This window comes from Oncorhynchus mykiss, chromosome 22 (assembly GCF_013265735.2).
Source record: "Oncorhynchus mykiss isolate Arlee chromosome 22, USDA_OmykA_1.1, whole genome shotgun sequence".
In the NCBI taxonomy this organism is placed as follows: domain Eukaryota; kingdom Metazoa; phylum Chordata; class Actinopteri; order Salmoniformes; family Salmonidae; genus Oncorhynchus; species Oncorhynchus mykiss.
This window is the reverse complement of record NC_048586.1, coordinates 36842717-36864661: the sequence shown is the minus strand read 5'-3', so window position 1 is coordinate 36864661 and position 21945 is coordinate 36842717. Positions and strand designations below refer to the sequence as shown.

The 21945-nt window shown below is 43.9% G+C and overlaps 1 protein-coding gene across 1 annotated transcript in view; it reads right to left on the bottom strand.

Moving 5' to 3' along the window:
- The window catches only part of LOC110501807 (protein disulfide-isomerase A5), a 78513-nt gene that overhangs the window by 52565 nt on the left and 4003 nt on the right, over positions 1-21945 (bottom strand). Inside the window, exons 2-9 of the mRNA XM_036959223.1 lie at positions 17464-17593; positions 13393-13480; positions 9145-9228; positions 8919-8964; positions 7927-8019; positions 6406-6466; positions 4687-4754; positions 2023-2114 (exon numbers count right to left, since the gene is read on the bottom strand). Of these exons, the coding sequence (XP_036815118.1) occupies positions 2023-2114; positions 4687-4754; positions 6406-6466; positions 7927-8019; positions 8919-8964; positions 9145-9228; positions 13393-13480; positions 17464-17593 (662 nt within the window). The remainder of the gene's footprint in view (positions 1-2022; positions 2115-4686; positions 4755-6405; positions 6467-7926; positions 8020-8918; positions 8965-9144; positions 9229-13392; positions 13481-17463; positions 17594-21945) is intronic.

Below are 21945 nucleotides of genomic sequence, written 5' to 3'. Positions count from 1 at the left end.
TGGCCTCTCTTCACTGGAAAGAAAATACATTGGAAAGGGAACTTGAACAGCAAGACAGAGAAAGATCATTGTAGCAGCCGTAGGGTTGTCAGCCCCACCACCACTCTAGAGGCTGGGTCTAGTGACCGGCACTCGCGGATGCTTTTTCAAAGCCGTTGTCAGATACTCCAATGAGTGTAATTTGCTCCAATGAGTGTAATTTGCTCCAATGAGTGTAATTTGCTCCAATGAGTGTAATTAGCTCCAATGAGTGTAATTTGCTCAATATTAGGAGTTAAGAAATAAAGTTGACAGCATTAGAAATAAGATATTCTCATTTTTTCAACTGTAGGTATGTCATTTATATATACCGTACCAGTCAAAAGTTTGGACACACCTACTCATTCAAGTGTTTTTCTTTATTTTCTACATTGTAGAATAATAGTGAAGACAACAAAATTATGAAAAAAACATGTGGAACCATGTAGTAACCAAAAAAGTGTTTAACAAATCCAAATGTATTTTATTTAAGATTCTTCAAAGTAGCCACCCTTTGACTTGATGACAGCTTTGCACACTCTTGGGATTCTCTCAACCAGCTTCACCTGGAATGCTTTTCAAACAGTCTTGAAGGAGCTCCCACATATGCTGAGCACTTGTTGGGTGCTTTTCCTTTACTCTGCGGTCCAACTCATCCCAAACCATCTCAATTGGGTTGAGGCTGTGTGATTGTGGAGGTCAGGTCATCTGATGCAGCAATCCATCAGTCTCCTTCTTGGTCAAATAGCCATTACACAGCATATATGTGTGTTGGGTCATTGTCCTGTTGAAAAACAAATGATAGTCACACTAAGCGCAAACCAGATGGAATGGCGTATCGCTGAAGAATTCTGTGGTAGCCATGCTGGTTAAGTGTGCCTTGAATTCTACATAAATCACTGATAAGGTCACTAGCAAAGCACCCGCACACCATCACAATGCTTCCATGCTTCACGGTGGGAACCACACATGCAGAGATCATCCGTTCACCTACTCTGCGTCTCACAAAGACGTGGTTGGAACCAAAAAGCTCAAATTTGGACTAATCAGAACAAATTACAGATTTCCACCGGTCTAATGTCTTTTGCTCGTGTGTCTTGGCCCAAGCAAGTCTCTTATTATTATTGGTGTCCTTTAGTAGTGGTTTCTTTGCAGAAATACAACCATGAAGGCTTGATTCACAAAGTCTCCTCTGAACAGTTGATGTTGAGATGTGTCTTACTTGAACTCTGAAGCGTTTAAAATGGGCTGCAATTTCTGGGGCTGGTAACGTTAATTAACTTATCCTCTGTAGCAGAGGTAACTCTGGGTCTTCCTTTCCTGTTGCGGTCCTCATGAGAGACAGTTTCATATCGCTTGATGGTTTTTGCAACTGCACTTGAATAAACATTTTTTTTTATTCCAGATTGACTTACGTTCATGTCTTAAAGCAATGATGGACTGATGTTTCTCTTTGCTTATTTGAGCTGTTCTTGAAATAACAGGGACTTGGTCTTTTAACAAATAGGGCTACCCCCCCCCCCCCCCTCCTTACCTTGTCACAACACAACTGATTGGCTCAAACGCATTAAGGAGGAAAACATTTCCACAAACAAACTTTTAACAAGGTACACCTGTTAATTTAAATGGATTCCAGGTGAATACCTCATGAAGCTGGTTGGGAGAATGCCAAGAGTGTGCAAAGCGGTCATCAAGGCCAAGGGTGGCTACTTTGAAGAATCTCAAATAATCAAAACTTGTTTTGGTTACTACATGATTCCATATGAGTTATTTCATAGCTTTGATGTCTTCACTATTATTCTACAATGTAGAAAATAGTCCAAATAAAGAAAAATCCTGGAATGAGTAGGTGACCAAACTTTTGACTGGTACTGTATTTGGACACACCTACTCCCTGCTGCACTTCCAAAGCCATGAGTACACAAGGGAGGTGTGTGTGTGTGTGTGTGTGTGTGTGTGTGAGAGTGTGTGTATATAGCTTAAAGTAAGGCGGATGAGACTCACTCAAAGTAACAGAAGGTGGGGTAGCCCTTGACATTGTACTCTTGCTTGAGGCCATCAAACTCGGCTGGGTGCACGTTCATCCCAGCCAGCACCTAGAGACCAGACACAGGGAGCACGCACGAACATAGAATTTATTAAAGACCACCACATCACAGCAGATTAGTTCATTAGAGAAGCACCAAAAAACAGCTCCAGTAAATTAAGATGAATGACTCAAGACGGGGGGGGGGGGGGGGGGGACCATGTAAACAGAACTAGACATGAAAACAGGATGTGACAAAGTAGACAATGAAATATGCATTGTAATTTGTTCTATCTTGGTTGGCTTTTCAAAACTCAAAGCATCTGTCAAATCCATTTCAATCTGTGAAGTTCCCTGCCTTCATAAGGTCAATGTTTTAAGACTTATGTCAACACGATTTGGGCTTTCTTATTATTTTCGAAGACTTAAATAAAAACTTTGAGAAAAATGTCCTCTTCATTCACCTGTGACGATATGGTGAAAAAATTTATTGGATGACCTGGCAGACTCTTGCCTATAGTTCCAAATAACACCACACACACACACACCACGCAGAGCCAAAATGTAACACTCCATATGTTGTGTGTGTGTGTGTGTGTACAAGAGAGCTAAATGCATTCATTATGCAAATCTCTAAACAAGAGGCTTATTTATTCACTCATCATCAGCCAGACTAGCTGAAATCAGACAAAGCATGTGTCCCAAATGACTACTTATTCCCTATATAGTGCACTACAAAAAAAGGTAATATAGGAAACAGGGTGGACAGGGAATAGGGTGGCATTTGGGAGCCGAACAAAGACACCTTCAATTAGATCCCATTCCTTTCCATGCTGCTCCATATGAGGCAAACACACGAACAGAAAGATGCAGCAGCAGCTAGGTGTGTCTAAGCAGCAGCTAGGTGTGTCTAAGCAGCAGCTAGGTGTTTCTAAGCAGCAGCTAGGTGTTTCTAAGCAGCAGCTAGGTGTTTCTAAGCAGCAGCTAGGTGTTTCTAAGCAGCAGCTAGGTGTTTCTAAGCAGCAGCTAGGTGTTTCTAAGCAGCAGCTAGGTGTTTCTAAGCAGCAGCTAGGTGTTTCTAAGCAGCAGCTAGGTGTTTCTAAGCAGCAGCTAGGTGTTTCTAAGCAGCAGCTAGGTGTTTCTAAGCAGCAGCTAGGTGTTCCTAAGCAGCAGCTAGGTGTTTCTAAGCAGCAGCTAGGTGTTTCTAAGCAGCAGCTAGGTGTTCCTAAGCAGCAGCTAGGTGTTTCTAAGCAGCAGCTAGGTGTTTCTAAGCAGCAGCTAGGTGTTTCTAAGCAGCAGCTAGGTGTTTCTAAGCAGCAGCTAGGTGTTTCTAAGCAGCAGCTAGGTGTTTCTAACTAGCAGCTAGGTGTTTCTAAGCAGCAGCTAGGTGTTTCTAAGCAGCAGCTAGGTGTTTCTAAGCAGCAGCTAGGTGTTTCTAAGCAGCAGCTAGGTGTTTCTAAGCAGTAGCTAGGTGTTTCTAAGCAGTAGCTAGGTGGATTTTCTCCCCTCAGAGTCTCTCTACTATGCTATGCCTCTTCTGTGCTTGAAGGTTCGTGTTCGGTGTGAACATGCGGTCTTGGTTTTTAAAGGTGTTCACTTGATGCTTTCTCCTGTGTGATATTGATCCTTGGTTGACTCTTTGGTCTACTTTCTTGTTGTTGAGCTAGAGGTGTTTTACTTTAGCACCGGAACCAAACTACATCTATCTTTCAAATCTCATCTGTAAACTGTTTTTTAAAAAAAAGAATAATCTGTTGGTTGCTACATCCATTTTTAGACTTTGAAAACAATTAGTTATTGAAGACAATACCTTATATGCCTCATGAGCTTAGTTTAACTGTCGAACCCCATCAGAACCCAACACATAAGCTTCTTTAACTCCTCTGTTTGTCAACAATGTGAATGTAAACAAACACGGTATAGCCTCAAAACATGGTTAAAACTATATTATATCATGGATGGTCAGTCCTTGTATCCATAGCTCTGGCAGTGAATTGGAGAGTGGTTACATTTCCTCTAGCCCAATCTCTCAGCTTTTCCCCAAATCATTGGTGGGGTTGACCCTGGTTATTCTTCCAACTGCAGATTGCTGCGTTAAGACTTGAATTGTACTATTCTGTTTTCAGTGTATATGTGTTTGTGGTGGAGGGAGGAGGACTATAAGGGAGAGTGAACAAGTGAGCCAACATAAAAACACTATTGCAGTCTAAACTGGCATATAACCCATACAGAGACTGGAGACTTCAACTGCAGAAAGTTGATCCCATAACTGTGGCTGTGGGGATTTGAAGTACCTATTTGGGCGACCCGACCAAATTCACATAGAAATGTGAGTAATAGATCAATCATTCTACTTGAAAGCAAGTCTAAGAAGCGATAGATCTGTTCTATGTGTACCATTTCTATGCTTTCCGTTCTTACGTTTGGTTTTTTACGTCTTTTACATTCCGTTTTGTACACCATCTTCAAAATAGCTGAAACAACAATATTCATGGCTATGGAAAATGCATTTCAGAGCAGTTTATATTGATGGTACAATGATTCTGATGAATGGATTTGAACTGAGAGCAACCCACCTAAAACAGAGGAGCGAAAGTGTGTTAGGATTTTAAGCAATGTCAATGTGAGAAGATTTGACTTACATATGTACCCTTGGTCTCTGTAGCTGCCTGTTGAAATACGGGCTGCATCCTCTTACAGACACCACACCCTGTAGGAGGAACAACATGAGACATTACAGACACCACACCCTGTAGGAGGAACAACATGAGACATTACAGACACCACACCCTGTAGGAGGAACAACATGAGACATTAGACACCACACCCTGTAGGAGGAACAACATGAGACATTAGACACCACACCCTGTAGGAGGAACAACATGAGGCATTACAGACACCACACCCTGTAGGAGGAACAACATGACATTACAGACACCACACCCTGTAGGAGGAACAACATTAAACATTACAGACACCACACCCTGTAGGAGGAACAACATGAGACATTACAGACACCACACCCTGTAGGAGGAACATCATGGGACATTACAGACACCACACCCTGTAGGAGGAACAACATGAGACATTACAGACACCACACCCTGTAGGAGGAACAACATGAGACATTAGACACCACACCCTGTAGGAGGAACAACATGAGACATTACAGACACCACACCCTGTAGGAGGAACAACATGAGACATTACAGACACCACACCCTGTAGGAGGAACAACATGAGACATTAGACACCACACCCTGTAGGAGGAACAACATGAGACATTACAGACACCACACCCTGTAGGAGGAACAACATGAGACATTACAGACACCACACCCTGTAGGAGGAACAACATGAGACATTAGACACCACACCCTGTAGGAGGAACAACATGAGACATTACAGACACCACACCCTGTAGGAGGAACAACATGAGACATTAGACACCACACCCTGTAGGAGGAACAACATGAGACATTACAGACACCACACCCTGTAGGAGGAACAACATGAGGCATTACAGACACCACACCCTGTAGGAGGAACATCATGGGACATTACAGAAGCACACAGACGACTCGTCAATCAGTCGCTCTCAATCAACATACTGAACAGGAAGAGTTCCATTGTTTTATCATTCTATCAAGGGCCCAGTAGAATGTGAATACAACTTTGTAGAGCTTGATATATGTAGATTATACAACCAATAAACAACTGCAACATGAACATTCAGTTCAAGGACCCAGTGCTTTTTCTTTATACTACTACAAATGGCCAATCGTTAAGTATTACTCCTCTCTGGTGAAATGCATTTTAATGAAAAGGCTGGATATAAATTATATAAGTTTAACGTCAAAGAAAACCATCTAGAGCTTGTAAATTGGCTGGAGGAGCATGGTTGTACATTTCTTCAATTATATAATTCAATAAATGCCTGATTATCAAAATCAATGAGTCTGGCAGTAAGGGAATAGGACAAATCTTAAGAGGGCTTTAAGGTGCCTCCTTCCACCACGCCACCTCCCTAAACTCTCTCTGCTTACTAGAGGGATGCATCCCAAATGGCACCCTATTCCATATATTGTGTACTACGTTTGACCAGGATCCATAGGACTCTGGTCAAAGGTAGTGCACTATGCAGGGCACATGGTGCCATTTGGGATTTGGGTTTCATTTCCCATCTTCAAAGACTCTTCTGATGATGTGCTGTATATTCTATGCCAGTCATTAAAGATTATCTACCAATAGAAGCTATTTGCTCTTATCCCGACTTCTCTAAATGGCTTCGGTAGGAGTTCTTATCAAGAGGTAAAAAACGTATATTGGGAGTCCGTGATTGTGTGTGTGTGATGACTCACATGGGGCAAAGAACATCATGAGGATTGGCCTCTCCTCCCTCTTTAGAAGCTTCCTGAAGTCCTGAAAGAGAAAGGAGAAGAGCTGTGAGGAAAAAAGGACCTACTGTAGAATGCAGTGACTGAACTCAGTAGATAGTTGCACAATAGCTCTGCCTAAAAAGTGTACAAGCCGTCAAAACCTTGGATTCTCTACCCTACTCCTGAAGTGTGCACTTGTAAACTCCCTTTCATGGATTTAAAAGGAATGGACACGAGGAGAATATGCAATTAAGATTCTCCCAAGGGCTGCATTCTGATTCTCTATCCTCCTCCAGATGTTTACACTTGTTCACTCCCCCTAATGCATTTCAGAGGTCCATCCCCACTGACCTTCTCATCCGAATGGGGTTTGAGGAGGCGAGGAGAGAGGAGTATGCAACTGACATTCTCCCCGATTCTTCCTCTCCCAAGGTTGCTGACCTCTGACCTCCTCCAATGTGCTTTGAAAGGGATCCTTTAGTCCTCCCAAAGCAGAGTTGTTAAGGCTGACTTATCAACAGATATACTAGGAGCAGGGGGTGGACAACACTGAGGTACACTGTCCATCTCTCTCTGGCTCTTCATATGTATCACTTAAAGCAAAGCACCAATCAATCACTGTTGATATAACGATGGAAAACGCTTCTTACTGTGACACTTCCTGTACTTTTAAGTTCTAGAACTTGAAAACGTGATTTCTGACAAGCAAAACATGTTGGGACTGTATCAACAGTGAACTAAGGAAACAAATATCAAAAGATAGATTGAGTGGTACCTAAGTGACCAGTCACTATGAGAGTAACTTCCAGACAACAGTTGCTGTCAAACATGCTCATCATCAGAAGACATTTTTTGAACATGCCTTTTGATGGACAGAGAGAGATCAATCTGCACTCAGAGGGTCGGCTCTCCTCTTACCCTAATGCTTTATTCATCCTCCCTTCCTCACTTCCTGAAAGTCTCGTTCAGCAGAAGCTGTTGACACATCTACACCACTCAGCAACCCCCCAGGCATGATACGCCACCCAAAAATATAGGATAAAACAGAATGTTAGTTCATCAAAACACTGTTCAAAGGTGTGTGTGGATGTGTGTGTGCCATTTGTGTACAGAGCTGGGTTCTGACGGCGTGTCGGCCTCGCTGTTGGAAAGCCGTCTGTCTGAGAGTGCTGACTGCGGTCAGACCAACTCTCCCTTAAGAGACCGTGTTTGAACACAACCGACGTGAACTTCAGAGCTTTTCAGCTTTCTAATGATCACCTGGTCAGTCTATTGCTATGTGTTGTCAGCTTGGAATGTATCAAGATGACCACATTTAGTGGCAGGGAGGCTGGAGGGCAGAGTGGCGAGAATCTCTCCACTCCGACCTTTGATGGGAAGTTAGGGCATTTGTCAGTGGGTTGTTATGAACGGTTATTGTAAACTGAAAGGTCAACACTGTGCCAGGAAACACACATTCCCATGCAGAAGCACCTTGCTGTAAGGCGTTATTTCTGTACTTACTTTCTCAGTTTCTACATGAACAACATCTTTAGCTTCTGGGTTCTCTTCCCAAAGAGGAGCTCCCGTGGGGTCTTTTAAAAACGCCACCATGGACTGGAGGGCAGGAGAGAAGGAGAGACATTGAGACAGAGGGAGTCTAAACAATCATTATCATTCTGTAACAACAAAAAGTGATGTTCACCCTCTAGATTCTAGACATAGTGCTAAACACAAAAAAAAATCCACATAATTTAAAAATATACATTTCCCCACAGTTGTCATACAAAACAGAAGAGAATGTTCTAGTCTAAAAGATGGCAGATGGTATAAATGTCCATCTCAGTGTTCTCCCATCCATCCATCCATCCATCGCAAAGTAACCATGTAAGCAATTTCCACACGTTAACTGTTCATAATGACTTTGATGAGCCTTCCAGGCAGACATGAACCGACATTTAAATACAGCAGAAGTTAGGACGGGAAACATTTAACTCCAACTAAAACACAGCTCCCTTTCTGTTCTGCTCAGACATTACACTAACTTTAGAATTACATGTTTTTCTCCATTTCAATAAATGAAATTGACTTTAAGGTATTCATATAAGTCCTATTCTTCAGTGAGGTTATTACAGCTGTCTTACTTTATTACCAACTAGACTACTATGTACTGATGTGCTCACATCCTCATCCCCTGCCAATGGGCTGGACCAGCACTATAAAGCACTCATAAACCCATTGGATTATCAAGTCTTGACTAACCAACTTAGTCCGTCCAATCAGCATCATCGTGCAGGAAGAGAACCATGGTGATATACAGAAACAGAGCCATTAAGAGAATGAACTCCCATTCATTTAACCAGGAAACAAAGATGTCACTCGAATAACTGCATTGTTTTCATATCAATTACTGTATTGTTGACCTACACTAACAAGGAAAAGAAGATGTCACTGAAATAATGACTGTTGATTGAGACTTTGGGGGACTGTGGGACAATGAGTGAGTCAGTAAAGACCTTGTATGTAGCAGGTCTGTTGTACTCTGTATGGAACGTCCCATCTCTGCAAGAGACAAGAACAGTATTAATGAATAAAGAGAAGTAGTAGGGTACTTCTGGTTTAGCCTGGCCTTGCATGAGTTCCTGGAGAACATTCTTACATGTCATTCTTTCTGAAGGCAGCATCTCTTCTAAGCGACATACAGTAAAACAATGAGGTACATGTTATAGTTGAGGTACTCACTTATAATGCAGGAGATCTGCGCCATCACTTTTAGAGCTGGGATCTACCTTCACTTTCTTACACAGTTTCCGACCCTCCAAATCCCTGACAGAGAGACGTGGAGGGACAGAGACGTGGAGGGACAGAGACGTGGAGGGACAGAGACGTGGAGGGACAGAGACGTGGAGGGACAGAGACGTGGAGGGACAGAGACGTGGAGGGACAGAGACGTGGAGGGACAGAGACGTGGAGGGACAGAGAGCGAGCGAGAAACAAATGTTAACGTCAAAAACAGAGGTTGAAAAGCCACTGTGGAATTAATGTTGACTGCATCAAGTCTTGTTAATCAGATCTCTGCAGAGACACGAATACTGTCACCAGACATGGAGACCCTGTCTGTTATTCAACATCATTCTGTCACAACAAACATATACAGAAACAAGTCTGTAGAGGGGGTTGATTAGAATGAGGTGTACTGTACAGACACACACTAGTCTGTAGAGGGAGTTGATTAGACTGAGGTGTACTGTACAGACCCACACTAGTCTGTAGAGGGAGTTGATTAGACTGAGGGGTACTGTACAGACACACACTAGTCTGTAGAGGGAGTTGATTAGAATGAGGTGTACTGTACAGACACACACTAGTCTGTAGAGGGGGTTGATTAGAATGAGGTGTACTGTACAGACACTTGTCTGTAGAGGGAGTTGATTAGAATGAGGGGTACTGTACAGACACACACTAGTCTGTAGAGGGAGTTGATTAGACAGGTTTATGTAAAGAACACAAATCCATATAAGTACATTCAGCCTCACGTCCCCAATTTTTTTTTTACCCTTATTTTACCAGGTAAGTTGACTGAGAACACATTCTCATTTACAGTAACGACCTGGAACTAGTTACAGGGGAGAGAAGGGGAGGGGTGATGAATTTGCGAATTGGAAGCTAGGGATGATTAGGTGGCTTTGAAGGTATGAGGGCCAGATTGGGAATTTAGCCAGGACACGGGCAAAATTATTCTTACAATAATTGCCATGAGATCTTTAATGACCAAATAGTTTCTGACCAGACCAGCAGCATCTGTTCTCCCATACAGGGAACGGCCAGGACCGACCCTGCTTACTGTAGCTTCAAAGGCAAATTAGCAGTAGGATGCAGGGTGCTATGCTTCTGGGCTATGAAGTTATCCACAGATGTGGGAGGGGCCTCCGTCATACATCCCAGAATGCTCTGTTGCAGGTAGATTTTTTATAATTGTTTGTTTCAATGTGTTTTCTATGCTACACAAAGATAAGAAACATCCATTTTTCTATACGAATCCAATCTGTATGTGGTTGGATTTATAGCAACTGATTAGTGAGACACAGTTGTTCCAGCAGTGAAGGTAGTCTTCAAGTACTGGATTTCCCCTACCAACTGAAGAGGTTCCATCTTTAGAGGAATAGATGCTCTCACACACACAGCTCCCCCACCAAACCTACATATTCTCCACCCACACAAAGCACAGCTCTCTCTTGACGATAATAACTCCCCTTCTCTCCAGTGATAATGAGCATGGGAATGTATTACATAAGGACAGAGACAGAGAGACGGAGTGAGAGAGAGAGAGAGGAGAGAAAGAGGGAGAGAGGAGAGCTAAGCCCTATGCTAAAGAAAATTCAAAGAGATGGAATTAAATTACAGCTCTGAACGCACAGGCCCCCATCAGAAAAATATCCAGCGCGCTGTCCTTTAAGATAAAAAGAGAGGCCGTCATTAGTGCTATATACACTCCCCTACGTATTTATTAAAATAGTAAGGCTATAACTTTTCATTTGGCTCTATACTTCTGCATTTGGGATTTGAGATGTTTCCTATGAGGTAACAGTACAGAATGTCACCGGAGCCTTTTAACTTCATCCAGAAAGTAACCAGAGACAGGGAGTTAAATCTATGAACTTATCCACAGATGTGGGAAGGGCCTCGGTCATATTTCCCAGCATGCTCTGCTGCAGGTTGACCTTTTAAAATTAGTTTTCACGTGTAAATTGATTGGTTTTGATCTTCTGCTACACTAGGATAAGAAACATACAGATTGGATTAGTATAGAAAAATATATGTGGTTGGATATATAGCAACCGTTAGTGAGATAGTTGTTCCAGTTGACATGGTGGAGGTCATCTTCATGTGCTGTATTTCCTTCCCTACTCTGTCAGGCATTGAGAGTTGAGACGTAAAAGTTCTGGTCATCTTCCATTACGTTGGCTTCCAACAGAGATTGAATATCACATTGCAAACCACCATAATGTGACGCATTAAGAAATATTCAAACAAAGCTTTACATCTTTATAACTCAAAGGAAGTCAACTGAAAGAGAAGTGTACTCTGCTGTAGTTGGTTGTTTTTTCAAAACACAGAAGTGTAAAACGGCATGGGACTTGATTAAAAACACTGAGAAGAGTTATCCGGCAAACCGAGTTGGAAGAGGGAACACAGGGGGTGTTTGGAAGAAGTGAGAGAGGATGAAAAGGTCTACGTGATGACAGAACTGTGATTCAGCTAGAGAGGAGAGGTCAAGTCAAACTTCTGTCCACAGATGAGGAGAGACGTGGAGTTACCCAGCAGGCAACGCTGGTTGAAATGGCGTCATTACAACCGGTTTTCAACCAGCTTGCTTGCTGAGGCTTCAGGCGAGCATTCCGTCTGATGGTACACCAAACACTCAGAGATGAATGATCTCATTAGCAAAAAGAATAAAACTGTTTCACATCTCCTAGTTCTCTCAGCAGAGTCGGCAGTCTAGCATCCATGCCTGAACCAGCACTGTCTCCAGCCCAGTTCCTCTGACATCATCACTGTTGGACATCTCTCAGGTCCGGTCATCTGGTGAGTATGTGTCAACGTGGGCTCACATTCCTTTCCGTTGGCAGGGGCCACTGTTCTTCCAACGACACCCATGAGGATGTCTCTATCCCTGTCCAGAAGCGCTTGGCGAGGCGTTGTTTTGGTGCTGGTCCATGGGAGAACTGGCGACGGTTGGGAAACCTCACTGCTAGACAGAGGCTGGCTGAACAGTAACAGCAGCCATGAACCCTGTCGTATCAGGTCCTCTGTTGGGTCACTGGCACAAGTATGTACTGTACAACCTTCAGGAACTTCCACACCCTTCAGTATTTCTTGACTGAATTTGTTTTAAATGAGAGTGGAATAATGGTTGAAATGAGTGGGGAGAGATGGATATGCAGAGCAGCAGCTGGGATTCTTATCCTAGGTGAAGGTGATACAGTATTCACTACAGGTGGCAAAGTTAACCATAAGAACAGCCTCAGGCACCAGAAATAAGGCATAAGCTGTAGAAAGAGAGGGTTGACAGATTTACTACGGTGAAAAGAAACAAAATCTCTCACAGCAAATCTTGTTTGGATGAAGGTCGATATAAAAGTGCTGACCAGGCTACATTGTTTTGAGACTATTTTCCTTCCTTGTCCGTCATCCATCTTCCATCTTGGAAAGGCTAGCATTTTTTTTGTTGAGGGATGCTTTGAGTGGTAGGTGTCAGAGGGGTGATCTTGATTCCTTTGTAGCTTTCTGTTTGAAGGATTTTCTCCGGAGCACAAAGATGGCTCAAGGTTGAGGTTGACAGGTATAAAAAACAGAGTTAAAATGGCAGAAAAACAACTACAGTGGAAGTCAGATAAGGGGAAAAAAAAGTTAAACATTTCTTAAGGAAAACAATTCCTCTAGTGTGTCTTGGGAGTGTGATGGATCCTCCCAGTAAGAACACTTCCAGAGAATAAGTTCCAAATCGTTCATCTGCCCAGACCTGACAGGGACAGGAACGCTCGTGCTCCCACACAATGCCCATGACTCATTCATACTCATTCAGACAACCCCTTACTTACGAACACAGACAGAACGAGCATGCACACAGTCACGCACATACACAAACTGAGACTGTGAAGAGACCATTCTCCTCCTCTCTCCAGCCCTCTGCAGGATGTGGAGAGTGCGAGACTCCCTATTTTAATGAGTGTCTCTTCTCCAATCTCCAGAGGGATATGCCACGCAGAGACACATGAATTAGAAGTGCAGTGGAGAGATGGGTGTAAATAGATATGACAACGGCATGCAGCTGGCCTAGGCTTCAATAGCTAACCTAAAATGCTTTTTGGAAAATCTCTTGGACGTGACACATCACCTACAGTACGTGACATGGTGACTGAAGTGATAATGCATGCCATTCCATACTGTAATTAAATCAATCAACCAACCAATCAATCCTGTACTTACCCACAGTTGACCCAAGCGATGGTGCCCTGTCCTTTGATAACCTGGGCCACATCAGACAGCAGCTTCAGCTTAGAGTCCCCGGAGGTAGCTATTTACATACACAAGATACGAGGACAGGAGTAGGTTACGATTATGATTTTTCAATGCCGATACCAATTATTGGAAGACCAAAAAAAAAAACGATATCGATTAATCGGCTGATTTTTAAAATTGTATTTGTAATAATGACAATTACAACAATACTGAATGAACACTTATTTTTAACTTAATATAGTACATCAATAAAATCAATTTAGCCTCAAATAAATAATGAAACGTGTTCAATTTGGTTTAAATAATGCAAAAACAAAGTGTTGGGGAAGAAAGTAAAAGTGCAATATGTGCCATGTAAAAAAGCTCACGTTTAGGTTCCTTGCTCAGAACATGAGAAGATATGAAAGCTGGTGGTTCCTTTTAACATGAGTCTTCAATATTCCCAGGTAAGAAGTTTTAGATTGTAGTTATTATAGGAATCATAGGACTATTTCTCTCTATACCATGTGTATTTCATTAACCTTTGACTATTGGATGTTCTTATAGGCACTTTAGTATTGCCAGTGTAACAGTATAGCTTCCGTCCCTCTCCTCGCTCCAGCAACACAACGACAACAACCACCATCGAAGCAGCGTTACCCATGCAGAGCAAGGGGAACAACTACTAGAAGGCTTAGAGCGAGTGATGTTTGAAACGCTATTAGCGCGCGCTAACTAGCCAGCCATTTCACTTCGGTTATACCAGCCTCATCTCGGGAGTTGATAAGCTTAAAGTCATAAACAGCGCAATACTTGACGCACAACGAAGAGCTCCTGGCAAAACGCACAAAAGTGCTGTTTGAATGAATGTTTACGAGCCTGCTTCTGCCTACCACCGCTCAGTCAGATACTTAGATACTGGTATGCTCAGTCAGATTTTACGCAACGCGTGACACGCTAGATAATATCTAGTAATATCGTCAACCATGTGTAGTTAACTAGTGATTTTGATTGATTGTTTTTTATAAGATAAGTTTAATGCTAGCTAGCAACTTACCTTGGCTTACTGCATTTGCGTAACAGGCAGGCTCCTTGGAGTGCAACGAGAGAGAGGCAGGTCGTTATTGCGCTGGACTAGTTAACTGTAAGATTGGGTCCCCCGAGCTGCCGTCATTGAAAATAAGAATGTGTTCTTAACTGACTTGCCTAGTTAAAGAAAGATTAAATAAATAAAGGTGTAAAAAAATATATATTTTTAAAATCGGCAAAATTGGTGTCCAAAAATACCGGTGTCCAAAGATTTCTTGAAATCGGCCCTAATTAATCGGCCATTCCGATGAATCGGTCGACCTCTAGTTACAACAGGTGGAGTTACAATACACCTTTGATTACAATATGGGTTATATTACTCAGCTCACCAGCTTTCAATACTCAAGAATCCTAAAACCTGTAATTCACTGAAGGTCAGAGGTCACAACACTCAAAACATGGGACTATGAACTCAAACATCAAATCACAGGAGGGTATAGGTAAGCATCACCAAGTACCACCCATCACCTTGTGACATCACCTAGCCGAGCGTTCACTAGTCTACTTCCAACATGTTACGAGTATCATAAACACAGCATAGGTCAAGGCCTACTGAGAAAACCATCAAAGAATAAACTGTAATAAACTGTACTGTAACAATACCGTGCAACATTACACAATGTACATTGAGACACAATGTGGACTCAAATCAGTAAAATACCTGTGGTTGTTTAGTCCCTGCTCAACATCACTTTCACACACTTCCTGGTTCTAAGGACATCTCGTCTATATTTAGTATCATGGCAATGCCCGCAGAGCTGAGGATTAGGGACCCATTGTGCGTCCCAAAGGTAGTGCACTATATAAGGAATACGGTGCCATCTGGGATGTAGAGAATAGATTGCCATTTGGGACCCACTACCCTTAGTAGAAAGAGGGAGTAGCCGGGGGGGGGCTAAACCGTTGGAGAATGCCAGAACCCAGCGCCACAGAAACGGCAAGCAATCAATCACGGGGCGGCGTTTGATACGTGCAAGTATTAACCAATGACCTAACACTGGCTCATGAATTATGAAACAAATACATGTGGAGGCTCATGGGAGTGGTGGGGCCTTGAGAGGCCTCTTCCTGTGCACCGAGAGGGAGATTATGCTGAGAGCATCACACGACACACAGCAGGGCTTGACATGAACTGTTTTAGCCATTGTAGGACTGTTTTTTCACTTGTCAGAAAGCTCAAGTCGCTTGTCCAAAAATAAAAACTGGTCTGGAACACCATGGGCCAAAAAGGTGACTGAGATTTGTGTTTTATAATTGCAAGGAAGCACTTCACAATAAACATCATTATTATCACTGGTAGTGACAACGGAAGGCTGGCTGCTGGGCTCAGTGACAATGGAAGGCTGGCTGCTGGGCTCAGTGACAATGGAAGGCTGGCTGCTGGGCTCAGTGACAATGGAAGGCTGGCTGCTGGGCTCAGTGACAATGGAAGGCTGGCTGCTGGGCTCAGTGACAATGGAAGGCTGCTGGTGTTTGATCCCATGTATTATATCTCCTGAGCAAAAGCCTGCATCCCTGTAGCTCTCCTGGACTCTCCAAGAGGAGGGTTGGCCACCTTGCAACATTACAAATACAACCAAGCAGTTTTTATGCCTTTATAAAATAAATTCCCTCATTCAATGAACCAGGGATCAACTGGCTAAGGTGGGCGAGGTAGATAACTACTAAGTCTATTTGGAAGGTTAAAATATTCAGTGTTCAGGGGAGATCTTGACAGCATAGGAGTTACTAGTTAATTAGGCTATTCTAAGAATATTTTTTGACTCTGTCAGAATGACATGGCCAGTATTAAATAGAGGAGAAAGCCAATGATGAGCACTAGAGAAGGTTTTACAACCGAAGTATGCAGCATGGTTTCATCAACTGCGTGTTTGTTGGCCATTTGCGGTTATATACTAGCGCCGGTGGAAAGTTATCGGATCATGACAATGACATTAATGCATGCTAATAGATAAATAGTTAACTAGATACTATAACAAACTGTTTTGAAATGGCTATCTAATTAGTCTGTATAGCATTATTTTACCTGCTGCGCAAATGTCTCCCTCTCTCCTCTGGTAAAGGCCCACACACAGGTAATGCACAGACCATGATGTTTTCACGATTGTTGTTGCGGACCAAAAATGTGCTACAACTGGGCAAATAACTCACCAGCAATTATTATCAACAAATGTGCAAACACGACTTGCGTTGATCTCAAAAACTAATTTTTGCGACTGCATGACTGAAAGAACGTTGGTGTCTGTCAATGTAGGCCTACAATAATTATACTCTGAAGGCATTGTGCAGAAATTGGGAGGACAGTGAGCCAGATATCACATCTGTAGGACACTGATCCAATTATAATCGGAGTAACCTAAATTGTTTGATAGTGATTTTTATTTACTTAAATCTACAATCTGCTTTTTTACTTGCCCCAGGCAAACAGACAAGACTTAATGTTGAGCCCTGACACACAACGGCAAACACACACGGTGAACTGAGCTGAGCACTTTCTTCTGGCGTGAAATATGCTAATTAAAATGGAATTAAATGCAAGAGAGGCTGATTTCCCTAATGGCTATAGGTGAACGCAGTTTTAGGACTTTATTTGACCCCTTTAGTTTGGGTGTCTTTTTCTGTTCATGTACATTGTTCTATGCTAAAAAAATCCAAGGGGACGTCACAAGCCGACAAGCATGCAGGTCAATCACAGTCCTTCCAGAATGTTGTTAATTCCCCATTACAAGTGATGGATCAGAGATAATAACAGACCACTATTCGAGATTGGTGTAAACAAAGGCAGGCATATCTAACTTCACATATCATTTTTACTACAAAGGGCCTAAAGTATGCCCACTGACACACCTGACTTAGTGTAGAGCACCAGGACATTGGCTCTAACCCACCTGACTTAGTGTAGAGCACCAGGACATTGGCTCTAACCCACCTGACTTAGTGTAGAGCACCAGGACATTGGTTCTAACCCACCTGACTTAGTGTAGAGCACCAGGACATTGGTTCGAGTCCGGAGCAGCTTCTTGAAGTCCTTGTGTTCGCTGACCTTCTCTATGAGAGGAGAGACCTTTACAGCCGCCTGCAGCACCGGCACCAGGCACACCTGAAGACATATTGATGGATAGATACTGTATTTATTCAGAGTGACCAACTCACACATCGGATGCTTCAGTGCAGAAGACCGGTCACTTTTGTGATATTATGAGATTGCCAGACACCTGATGTTCCAAACAAAACCTTTTGTAGGTGGTCAGCATCAAAGTCGAAACAAAGACAGATTCTCATCTCATTGTGTGCGACTGTGAGAAGATACAGATTGCATATTCTTTGAGTCCTCTCTCCTTGTCTCCTTCTCAAAACCCATTGGATGAGAAAGCCAGAGGTCCCTCCCCTCTGACCTTCTCCTCCAATGGGTTTTGAGAAGGAGACAACGCAAGGAGTATGCTATTAAAATCTTCCCTGAGACATTCAAACAAGCTCCATCCTATCACTCATCAAATCATGTCCCAGTCGCCCAATCCCCGATGGAGTACAAAATTAGCTACCAATGTCCTCATTCATCAAATCAAGTGATGAGCGATATACTGTAACATGATATCAAAACAAGCACCTGTCGGGCAGAGTTTTTTAATTTCCCATGCTGGATACCTCGTATGGGCGTGACGGGAATTCAACAGATTCTCGTCAGTACATTTCAATTAAAACGTAGAATGAAGAAGTGAAGCGTCATCTTGTTTTCTTCTTCCCTGTCTGGATGACTGATGAACTCTAGAGGGGGCATCTATCTCATTTCCTCCTCCTGTCTCTAGGTGTTGGATGTGGGAGGCTGGTGGCCGTGGTATCGGACGGCAGTGTTGAGGAGATGACAAGGTGACGTCCCCTCGGTCGGAGACTCTACGACGGGTGTGTGGAGATGACAGCAAGGGGTAATTATAAAACGGGCTCTCAGGGCCGGCCGAGCGACACCACTATTATTCTCCACACCACCTCTCCTCTTGTCCGACAACATCTCTCCTCCTCTGCCATCTACCCGTGCCTCTCCACCCCTCCCCTCGAGCCTCTCGCCACTCCCCTCGAGCCTCTCGCCACTCCCCTCGAGCCTCTCGCCACTCCCCTCGAGCCTCTCGCCACTCCCCTCGAGCCTCTCGCCACTCCCCTCGAGCCTCTCGCCACTCCCCTCGAGCCTCTCGCCACTCCCCTCGAGCCTCTCGCCACTCCCCTCGAGCCTCTCGCCACTCCCCTCGAGCCTCTCCTCATCCGACACCCCTCCACTACTACTCCTCTGCTTGGCTAGGCACTCTGAGAAAGGGAGAGTGGAGAGAGGAGGCACTGAAGCAACCACTGTGCAGAATGAAAGGGGAGCTTTAAAGTACAACTTACTTAAGTGGGATAATGTGTATCCACCGTACAAAAGAGTTTGACTGATAGCTGTGCTAAATGGGATTTGAAAATGCATCCATTTTCAGACAATGTGGGAGTATGAACTAACTGTATACAAAAGAGTAGTTAAGGCAACAGACAAAAGTAGTAGTGCGGGACGGAGTCAGTCCTCGGCTATGAGTGCGGGACGGAGTCAGTCCTCGGCTATGAGTGCGGGACGGAGTCAGTCCTCGGCTATGAGTGCGGGACGGAGTCAGTCCTCGGCTATGAGTGCGGGACGGAGTCAGTCCTCGGCTATGAGTGCGGGACGGAGTCAGTCCTCGGCTATGAGTGCGGGACGGAGTCAGTCCTCGGCTATGAGTGCGGGACGGAGTCAGTCCTCGGCTATGAGTGCGGGACGGAGTCAGTCCTCGGCTATGAGTGCGGGACGGAGTCAGTCCTCGGCTATGAGTGCGGGACGGAGTCAGTCCTCGGCTATGAGTGCGGGACGGAGTCAGTCCTCGGCTATGAGTGCGGGACGGAGTCAGTCCTCGGCTATGAGTGCGGGACGGAGTCAGTCCTCGGCTATGAGTGCGGGACGGAGTCAGTCCTCGGCTATGAGTGCGGGACGGAGTCAGTCCTCGGCTATGAGTGCGGGACGGAGTCAGTCCTCAGCTATTTGAGAGCATCTGGAGGCAGCTCTTGTACTGAGGCAGGGCTATTTCACAGCTACATGAACATTGGACCCTTTACAAATGTAAGAAATGCTGGTGATGATTTCAGCCCCCGACGATCACATTTCTCCAGGCTCATTTACAGAGTGGGTATGCATAATGCATACTGTTGAGAAGATCAACAGAAAGAATCATAAACAGAACACAATCATATTCACAGGATGTGGATAGTTAGTATTATGGTGAAATGAAAGCATTACTATATAGAGTGGAGAATAGAGAGGATGTGAGCATGGGAGAGGATGTGAGCATGGGAGAGGATGTGAGCATGGGAGAGGGACACGGACATCAGGATGGTTGGAGCAACACACACAGAATGAGGAGAGGATTTGCAAACCTTTCCTGGACCATTGACATTGTTGTGCTCCCCGCTCACGCAACACATCCCCTGACATTTGACAGGCAGCCAATACTGCAACAAGTCCTATCAATGGCTGGGCTGCCACCTGGCAATCGGTGCATTGGTTGGTTCCCCTACACTACCTATTACTAAAGCTTCCCCTCGTTTGGCTTAGGCCATGACATGAGGGCACTGCTGTGTGTCAATGTGAGCAGCATCCTAATGACAGGACTGTCTGCCTTCACAATACACCGTACTCAGTCATGCGCACACACACTCCCTAGTGATCAGCAGGAGGACAGGTTTAGACTAGAGACCACACTCCCTAGTGATCAGCAGGAGGACAGGTTTAGACTAGAGACCACACTCCCTAGTGATCAGCAGGAGGACAGGTTTAGACTAGAGACCACACTCCCTAGTGATCAGCAGGAAGACAGGTTTAGACTAGAGACCACACTCCCTAGTGATCAGCAGGAGGACAGGTTTAGACTAGAGACCACACTCCCTAGTGCAGGAGACAGACAGAGACAGGGGAATACACTGCATGCTAGCTCATCTTCATAGCCTCAGGGATGTCTTAGTGAGAAGTGAACATAATGAGGGTGAAAAACAGGCCCCTTGGCTGTTAGGCTCTTGTTTCATGATGTGGCTGTAACTGTAACACATTGGATTATGTCTTTGTTTAAGCTATTTCTAATAGTTTAAGCATTGATTCTTCAAACCTCAACGATCGTCAGATCTCTCATGGGACAGAATTTGAAGCTGAAGAGGTGGTGATTTGTTTCTGAAGATAGTTCTACTCCCTAACCAACTCAAACTAACCCTCTCGCTACACCAATAAGTCCAATTCATATCTTCCTGTTTGCATACACACTTTTAGGGATTATAGGATTTTTTACTTAAAATATAAAACATTACACTGTTTTTATATTTTAACTGTAAATGTTTCAGCATTTGTTATCCATCCAGGTACAGGAACCATCAGGTCACCAATACAGACAGGGTCTTTTAGTCAGGCAAACATAATGGGTCAGACTTAGCCCATGAATTCCTCTTAGTCCCAGTCCAGAATTAGAATCTATTGCAAATCCTTTGATTATTGATCAAATTCACTTCATATGCCGTATCACAGCTAGGTGAGATTTCCAATAAGACAGGCAGGCAGCTCTTTCTGTAGTGCCTCCTGCAACTGCATCCTAAATGGCATCTTATGTATAGTGCTCTACTTTGACCAGGGCAGGGCCCATAGGACTCTGGTCTAAAGTAGTGCACTATATACAGAGGATAGCGTACCACACCGGCCATCCTACAATCTAAGCTAGATGCCCTCAATCTCACACAAATTCTCAAGGAAGCTACCAGGACAACCCCAAATCCGTAAACATGGGCACCATCATAGATATCATCCTGACCAACTTACCCTCTAAATACACCTCCGCTGTTTTCAACCAGGATCTCAGCGTTCACTACCTCATTGCCTGCGTCTGTTATCGGTCAGCGGTGAAAAGACCACCCCTCATCACTGTCAAACGCTCCCTGAAACACTTCTGCGAGCAGGCCTTCCTAATCAACCTGGCCCGGGTATCCTGGAAGGATATTGACCTCATCTCGTCAGTAGAGGATGCCTGGTTATTCTTTAAAAGTACTTTCCTCACCATCTTAAATAAGCATGTCCCTTTTAAAAAATGTACAACTAAAAACAGATATAGCCCTTGGTTCACTCCAGACTTGACTGCCCTTGACCAGCACAAAAACATCCTGTGGCGTACTGTATTAGCTGCGAATAGTCCACGCGATATGCAACTTTTCAGGGAAGTCAGGAACCAATATAGACAGGCAGTTAGGAAAGCAAAGGCTTGCTTTTTCAAAAAGAAATTTGCATTCTGCAGCAGTAATTCCAAAAAGTTTTGGGACACTAAAGTTCATGGAGAATCAGAGCACCTCCTCCCAGCTGCCCACTGCACTGAGACTAGGAAACAATGTCACCACCGATAAATCTACGATAAATGAGAATTTCAATAA